Here is an 8,368-nt window from a genome sequence, read left to right as displayed (position 1 = left end):
GTTCCCGGTTCCCCGCTCCCCGTTCCCGGTTCCCCGCTCCCCGTTCCGCACCCGCCGCCGCCGCCATCGCCGCGGCCCCGCCCCCCCGCGACACGTCACGCCGCGTCACGGCCGCGGCAGCCAATCAGCGGCGAGGGGGGCGGGGCAGAGCGACCTGTCGGGCCCCGCCCCGCCCTAACCCCGCCCCCCGCCCTGACCCCCGACCCCCGACCCGCGCCCCCCCCCGCGCCCCCCGCGTCCGACCCCCGCCCGGCCGCGTTGCCCCAGCCCGGCATCCCCGACCCCCGCGACCCCCGCCCCGACCCCGCCGCGACCCCACCCCGCAACACCCCCCAGCTCCGGCATCCCCGCCCCCGCCGCGACCCCCGCCCCACGCCCGGCCCGGCGCCCCCCGCCCCGACCCCGCCCTGCCCCCGGCCCGCCCCCGGCCCGCCCCGGCCCGGCGGTGCCGCCGCTCCCGGAAGCCCCGGACAGGCGGGGCGGGCGCGGGGCCGCGGTGGGAGCGGAGCGGAACCGGACTGGCCATGGTGGGGCCGGGGGACACCGGCGGGGGGGCCCTCGGGGGGCGCCGGGCTGTGCAGGGACGGGCGGGGGGGTCCGCGGGGCAGCCCCCGGGGCTGTTTGGGGGTGTTTAGGGGGTGTCTGTTGTGGGGGGGGGGTGCCCGGGGTGCCCATAGGGTGCGTGGGGGTCCCTCTGGGGGCCCCTCTGGGGTACCCGGGGTGTGCATGGGGTCTGGGGTACATATGGGCTGCCAAGAGTGTCCCCGGGGTACTTGGGGAAATGCCTGTGGGGTGCCTGGGGTGGATACTGGGGGCATATGGGAGTGTACGTGGGGTGCCAGGGGGTACCCACGGGGTGTGAGGGGTGCTTGGGGGGTCCCTCTGGGGGCTCTGGGGGGTGGGGGGGGGTCGGGGATGCCCGTGAGGCACTTGAGGAAGTGCCCAGGGTGCTTTGTGATGCCCATCAGATGCTTAGGGGTTCCTCTGCGGCTTCTGGAGTGTGTGTGGGGGATCTGGGATGCCTATAGAGTGCTGGGGGTGCCCAGGGAACCCACAGGATGTCTGGGAAGTGCCTATGAGTGGTTGGGTTGAACGTGGGGCACTTGTGGGGTGCTCAGGGCACCTATGGGGTGCCCAGGGTGCCCACAGGGGGCTTGGTGGGTACTTTTGGGGTGCCTGGAGGGTACCCAGGGTACATAGAGGGAGCTGGGGGGTGCCTGGGGTGTCCTTGCAGGGTTTGGTGAGTCCTTGGGGTGTCTGGGATGTATGTGAGTGCTCAAGGGGTGCCCATGGAGGCTTGGTGGGTGCTCGGAGTGTCTCTGGGGTGCCTGGGGGGTGCCTGGGGGGGCTGAGGGGTTCCCGGGGTGCCCATTGGGTGCCTGGGGGGGGTGTCTGGGCTGCCTGGGGGGTGCCCAGGGTGCGTGTGGGCTGCTGGCAGTGCCCCCTGAGCCCTGCCCCGTGCTGCAGGCAGTGGTCCCAGCGGGGGCCCCAGAGGGGGACCCGACAGATGCCACGACGGGGGACGGGCGCGTGCGGGCGCTGCAGAGGGAGGTGCAGGGGGTCACCACCATCATGACCCAGAACGTGGAGCGGATCCTGGCACGGGGGGAGAACCTGGAGCAGCTGCACAGCAAGAGCCAGGACCTGGAGGCCACCGTGAGGGGGGCACAGGGGCACTGGGGTGGGCACTGGGACCCCAGGGTGGGCACAGGATCATTGGGGTGAGCATGGGGTCATTGGGGTGGGTATGGGGTCATTGGAGCGGGCATGGGGTCATTGGGGTGGCACGGGGTGGCACGGGGTCACCAGTGGGGCAACAGGGTCATCAGGGTGGGCACAGGGACCCCAGGATGGCACAGGATTCCCAATGTGACATGGAGTCCCCAAAGTGGGCACAGGGCCCCCGAGGGGACACAAGGTCCCTAAGGTGGCATGGGGTCGCCAGGGTGGTCACAGGGTCATTGGGGTGGGCACAGGAACCCCAGGGCGGGCATGGGGTGATCAGGGTGGGCACAGGGTCCCCATGATGGGCACAGGGGCTCTGAGGGGATCACAAAGCCCCCGAGGTGGCACAGGACTCCTGGGGGGGCACAGGGTCCCTGGGGTGGGTGCTGGGACCCCGGGGGGGGAACACGAAGTCCCCAAGGGGGCTGCAGGGTGCCCAGTGGGTTGGCATGGGACACTTGGGTGGCAGGAGGTGACCCCAGGGTGGCAGCGGGGGTCCCCAGGGTTACAGTTGGTGTCCCTGGGGTGGCAATGGGGTGTCCCCAGGGAGTCAGGGGTGTCCCCAGGGTGGCAGTTGGTGTCCCTGGGGTGGCAGGGTTGTCCCCGGGGTGGCACTTGATGTCCCTGGGGTCACAGCAGCTGTCCCTAGGGTGGCAGTGGGGGCCCCAGGGTGGCAGTGGGGCGTCCCCAGGAGGTCAGAGCTGTCCCTTGTGTGGCAGTTGGGGTCTCCAGAGTAGCAGGGTGTCCCCGGGTTGGCAGTGTTGTCCTTGGAGTGGCAGCTGAGTGTCCTCAGAGTGGTAGTGGCTGGTCCCCAGGATGTCATGGGTGTCCCTGGGGTGGCAGAGGTGTCCCCAAAGGGGCAGTGGGTTGTCCTCAGGGTGTGAGGGCTGTCCCCAGTGTCTCAGCAGGTGTCCGCAGGGTGGCACTGGGTGTGTCAGGGCTGTCCCTGGGGTGGCAATGGGGTGTCCCCAGGGTGTCAGTGGGTTGTCTCCAGGGTGTCAGGGGTGTCCCCATGTCCCCGCAGTCGGAGCACTTCCGCACCACGTCCCAGAAGATGGCCCGGCGCTACTGGTGGAAGAACGTGAAGCTGCTCGTCATCCTCGGCCTCGTGGGCGCCATCGTCCTCATCCTCATCATCCTCCTGGCCACCGGCACCATCCCCACCTAGAGCCACTGTCCCTGCAGGGACACGGCCACCCTGGAGCTGAATACACAGGGGGGGGACAAGACAGAGGGACTCGTGTGTGTGTGTGCTGGGGGGACATGGGGGACACAGATGGGCACGGGAGGATGGGCATGGGGACATGGGGGGCACACAGGGACATGGGGGGATGGACATAGGGGGACACAGGGACACAGACATGGGGGCACTGGGGACAGGTATGGAGACATGGGAATATGCGTGAGGAGATGGGGGGACACGGCGAGGGACAGGCCCTGGGGACACGTGGGGATGTGTGTAGGGACACACACATCAGTCACGAGGGGAACACGCGTGGGGACGCGGGGGGGGGCCAGCAGGTGCCATGCCAGGGCGTGGGGGTGGTGCCAGGCACAGAGGGACAAAGGGCGCAGTGTGGTGGTGGTGGCACTGCCACCCTGGGGGGGCTGGGACGGGCGGGGGACAGGGACATGGGGGGACATGGGGGGCCCAGGGTGGCCCCGTATCTGCAGGGACTTGGGGACACCAACGTGTGGGGGGGCTGTGAGGACCCATTTCTGGGGGACAGGGTGGTCCCTGGGGGACCCGTCTGTGGGGCCTGGGGACATGGGGGTCTCTGGGGGGCAGGGAACACCCCAGTATTCGGGGGCCTGTAGGGATGGGGTGGGGTGTCTCGGGGACATGGGGGTCCCTGGGGGGCAGGGAACACCCCAGTATTTGGGGGCCTGTGGGGGGAAGGTGTCTCTGGGAACATGGGGGGCCTTGGGGGCTGTAGGGACAGGAGGGTCTCTGATGGACCCACATCTGGGGAAACCTGGGGACATGGGGGTCCCGGGGGACCCCGCAGCTGGGGAGGGTTGAGTGGGGTGTCCCGGGGACCCCCACCCCGGGCGATAGGGCCGGGATGTTCAGAGGACACCTGGAGACACTCGGGGCTGGTGTGGGGGGGGCGGTCCCGGTCCCTCCCGTCGGGGGCGGCCGCTGGAGCCTGGGACGGGACGGGACGGGACGGGCGCTCCGGGACCGGGCACCGACCTCGGGACCGGGACCGACCTCCGGGACAGCACTGAGCCCCCGGGACCGGGACCATGGTGAGTCCCGGGCCGCCACCGCCGCTTTCGCTTTCGCTTCCCGAAGGGCGGACCGGGATCGGGGAGACCCCGGGCTCGGAACTCCCCGGAGCCGGTCCCGGTGCCAGTCCGTCCCCCAGGGCTGTCCCTGCGGCCCCCCTCGGGGTGGCCGGTGCGGGACTTTGTGTCCCTCTGCCTCTGCGTGTCCCGGCCCCCGTGTCGCCTGTGTCCCCTGCCGCACCCCGTCCCCGCCAATCCCTGTAATCCCGGTGTCCCCGCGTGTGCCCCGACCCCGCAGGGCCCGTGTCCCCCCGATCCCCGTCCTTGGCCCCTGTCCCCACGGTTTCCTGTCCCCGTGGTCCCTGTGTGCCCCCTCCTCGCAGTACCAGTGTCCCCGCGGTGCCCTCGTCCCCACGGTCCCCGTGTCCCCACGGTCCCCCTGTGCCCCTTCCTTGCGGTGCTCTTGTCCCCACGGTCCCTGTGACCCGTGGTCACCCTTTGTCCCCGGATTGCCAGTGTTCCCATGGTCCCCGTGTCCCCATGATCCTCATGTCCCCATGGTCCCCACCGTCGGTGTTCCCCTCGTGTCCCTGTGGCAGCTCCGTGGCCCCACAGTCCCAATATCCCCATGGTCGGTCCCCGTGTCCCCACGGTCCCCCTTCCCCGCGGGTGCCCCCATCCCCAGCGTTCTCGCAGCGTCTCCCCCGTGTCCCCACGGTGTCCCCCCACGTCCCTTGTCCCCCCGTGTGTCCCCAGGCGGGGCTGGCGCGGTGCCAGCGCCAGGCGGAGGAGGTGACCGAGCTGATGCGGCAGAACGTGGCGCGGGCGATGGAGCGGGAAGGGCACCTGGAGCGGCTGCAGAGCCGGGCCCAGGACCTGCGACAGGCGGTGGGACCGCGGGGACGGGCGGGGACACGCGGCTGGGGACGGGGGTGGCACTACAGGGACACACAGACCTGGGGACACACACGGCCGGGGATGGTGGCATTGTTGGGACACCTGGAGTGGCTGCAGACCCGGGCTTGTGACCCCGGGGACAACATGGCCAGGGATGGGAGTGGCACTGTAGGGACATACAGCCCTGGGAAGGGACACACAGAGCTCTGGGGGGGCATTATAGGGACACATGGCCCGAGGGGGACACACAGAGCTCTGGGGGGCATTATAGGGCTGTGGAGCCCCAGGGAGGGGCCACAGGGCCATGGAGGGGCTGTGTGTCACCCCTGTGGGCTGTCCCCCCGTACCCCCTGTGTCCCATTGCAGAGCGAGGCCTTCACCCGCAGCACCCGGGCGGTGACACGGCAACAGCGCCGGGGACAGCGCCGGTGGCTCCTGGTGGCCCTCGGCCTCGGCCTCTTCCTCCTCCTCCTCCTCCTGGGCCTGGGCCTGGCACTGACCCTGGCACGGTCACCTCCAGCCACTGCCACCGTCCCCACCCCGCAGGCACGGACTGAGGCCCCCCCCCAGCACCACAGGGACCCTTTGACAACAGAGCAATGGGGGGGGCCCCATGATAAATAAACAGCAGGACTGTTTGGGCAGACCCTACCATAACAAACCACTGGGGTGATCTTCAGGGAGACCCTACAACAAATAAGCACCAGGATCTCATTCGGGGAGACCCGACAATAACAAACCTGCAGGATGAGCTCTAGGGAGACCCTACAACAAATACACACCCAGATCTGCTTTGGAGAGACCCTACAATAATAAACATGCCAGACCTTCTTTGGAAAAACTGTACAAGAACAGAAGAGCAGGACCCACCCAAGGGAGACTCTGTAATAAACACCAGGAGCTCTTTGGGGAGACCCTACAAAAACAAACCAGCAGGACCCACTTCAGGGAGACCCTACAATAAACCAGCACCAGTACACAATTTTGGGAGACCCTACAATAACAGAGCAGCAAGACAAGCTCCAGGGAGACCTTACAATAATGAACATGCTGGACCCACTCTGGGGAGACCCTACAACAAATAAGCACCAAGACTTGCTTGGGAAGGCTCTACAATCACAAACCAGGAGGACGAACTTCAGGGACACCCTACAATAAATAAATAACCAGGATCTGTTTAAGGGAGACCCTATAATAACAAAAGCTCCAGAATCTGCTTTGTAGACACATTAGAAAAACAAACCAGCAGAATGAGTTCTGGGGACACTCTACAATAAATAAACACCAGGACTCATTTGGAAAGACCCTACAATAACAAACATGCTGGACCCCCTCCGGGGATACCCTACAACAAAAGCAGTGGGATGATCTCCAGGAAGACCCTACAATCAACAAACACTGGGATGTGTTTGGGGAAAACCCACAATAACAAATAAGGGGGATTGATTTGGGGTAGACCCCACAATAACAAACCCATGGGATCTACTTCAGAGAGACCCTACAATAGATAACCACCAGGATTTATTTGGAGAGACCCTACAATAACAAGTCATCAGGATGATCTTCATGGAGACCCTACAATAACAAATGTGCTGGACCCACTCTGAGGAGACCCTATGGTAAATAAACACAAGGAATTGTTTGGGGACAGCCTATGATAACAGAGAAACTACAATAAATAAGCTCCACAGTCTGTTTTTTAGAGACCCTATAATAACAAACCAGTAAGTTCAGCTCCAGGAAGATCCTACAATAAATAAGCACCAGGACCTGGTTTGGGGAGACCCTACAATAACAAAACAATGGGGCGATCTTCAGGAAGACTTTACAATAGCAAATGTACACTCTGGGGAGACCCTACAATAACAGAGCAGCAGGGTGACCCCTGGGGAGACCCCACAATAAATAAGCACCAGCATCAGCTTTGGGGAGACCCTACAATAACAAGTGCACCAAACCCCTCTGGGGACATCCTGTGATATGTAAGCCCCGAGAATTGTTTGGGGAGACCCTATAGTAACAAACAAGTGGGATCTGCTCAGAGTAGACCCTACAATAACAAAGAGATCCTATGATAAATAAGCACCAGAATCTGCTTTGGGGAGACCCTACAATAATGAACCAGCAAGGTGATCTTCAGGGAGACCCTACAATAGCAAATGGATCCTACAATAAAAAAACCACCAAAACCTACTTAAGGTAGGCCCTACAATAATAGCTCCTTGTGCCTTCTCTTGAGAAACCCTATAATACCAAAGCAGTACGATGGTCTCCGTGAAGACCCTACAAAAACAAACGTGCCAGATTCTGCAGGGAGACCCCAGGACTTGCCTTGGGGAGACCCTACAATAACAAACCAGCAGGACCTCTTCAGGGAGACCCTACAATTAATAAGCACTAGCATCTTGTTCTGGGAGACCCTACAATAACAAACTAATGATATGATCTCTGGGAAGACCCTACAATAACAAACATGACAAAGCTACTCTGGGGAGACCCTACAATAAACAAACACCATGACTCTTGTTTGGAGACACCCTACAATAATGAAGCAGTAGGACCCACTTCAGGGAGACGTGATGATAACAAATGAGCTGGACATTTTCTAGGGACATCCTACAATAAATAAACATCAGAACCTGCTTTGGGGTAAACCCTACAATAACCCCCCACTGTGCCTCACTGCTGGGAGACCCTACAATAACAGAGCAATAGGGTGATCTCCAGGAAGACCATATGATAACACCCCCTTCGTTGCACCCAGAAGACCCTACAATAACAAAGGGCCCTGATTCAGGGAGCCCCAACCACAACAGACCCCTCCACAACACACTCTGGGGAGACCCTACAATAACACACCAGTGGTACCCAACCTGGGGACACCCCGCCTTGGCCACAGGTGCCACCAACCTGGGCCAGGGGCAGGAGGGGGCTGTGGCCCCCCAGAGGGGTCCCTGGTGACATGGTGACATCGGGGAGGGGACCCCAGGGAGGGGACAAGGGGGTCCCTGGGCAAACAATGGCACCAGGGAGGGGACAGAGGGGTTGGGGGGACATGGCACCATGGTCACCTACACAGGGTCACCCTGGCAAGGGACTCTGAGGGGGATGACACACAGGGGTCCCCAGGAGCCCCCCCCGGGTGTCCCCCTGCCCCAGTTTCCCCAGCAGTGACAGACACCGGAGCCTCGCAGCACCTTTATTGACACCGGCGGGGGTGGCACCGTCCCGGGGGGGGGTGCCCGTGTCCCCTCGGGGGGGTGGCAGGGTCAGCCCGTGCCCCGGCGCTTGCTGAGCTCGTCCTGCACGCGCTGGCACAGGGCCCTGCGCAGGGGGGGGCTCCAGGGGGCTGCGGGCGCACACCCGACGTGTCACCTCCTCCGCGCTGTCCCCCTGGGGGGGCACGGCACCGCTGGGGACACAGCACCCGGGGAGCCCCACGGCACCCACAGAGTCCCCACGGCACCCACAGCACCCCCATGGCACCCACAGAGCCCCCACGGCACCCACAGAG

At 64.0% G+C, this 8,368-nt stretch overlaps 3 protein-coding genes across 3 annotated transcripts in view; 2 read left to right on the top strand and 1 right to left on the bottom strand.

The window, feature by feature from the left end:
- The first annotated feature begins 492 nt into the window (after window positions 1-492).
- Window positions 493-2,958, top strand: VAMP8 (vesicle associated membrane protein 8). Its single transcript, XM_027697599.1, has 3 exons — window positions 493-527; window positions 1,468-1,656; window positions 2,750-2,958. The coding sequence occupies exons 1-3, from the start codon at window positions 525-527 to the stop codon at window positions 2,891-2,893; spliced, it is 336 nt and encodes a 111-aa protein (XP_027553400.1). The 5' UTR covers window positions 493-524; the 3' UTR covers window positions 2,894-2,958.
- Window positions 2,959-3,707: 749 nt separating this feature from the next.
- LOC113974468 (vesicle-associated membrane protein 5-like) lies at window positions 3,708-7,260 on the top strand. The gene is made up of 3 exons (XM_027697598.1): window positions 3,708-3,978; window positions 4,714-4,845; window positions 5,221-7,260. The coding sequence occupies exons 1-3, from the start codon at window positions 3,976-3,978 to the stop codon at window positions 5,476-5,478; spliced, it is 393 nt and encodes a 130-aa protein (XP_027553399.1). The 5' UTR covers window positions 3,708-3,975; the 3' UTR covers window positions 5,479-7,260.
- Window positions 7,261-8,047: 787 nt separating this feature from the next.
- CUNH2orf68 (chromosome unknown C2orf68 homolog) overlaps window positions 8,048-8,368 on the bottom strand; it is a 2,008-nt gene continuing 1,687 nt past the window's right edge. The window contains 2 exon segments of the mRNA XM_027697622.1: window positions 8,048-8,192; window positions 8,194-8,247. Of these exon segments, the coding sequence (XP_027553423.1) occupies window positions 8,124-8,192; window positions 8,194-8,247 (123 nt within the window). The 3' untranslated portion in view covers window positions 8,048-8,123.

This window comes from Neopelma chrysocephalum, unplaced genomic scaffold (genome assembly GCF_003984885.1).
Source record: "Neopelma chrysocephalum unplaced genomic scaffold, ASM398488v2 Primary Assembly neopelma1_120, whole genome shotgun sequence".
NCBI classification, from domain to species: Eukaryota; Metazoa; Chordata; class Aves; order Passeriformes; family Pipridae; genus Neopelma; species Neopelma chrysocephalum.
This window is presented reverse-complemented; position numbering and strand designations above follow the sequence as displayed.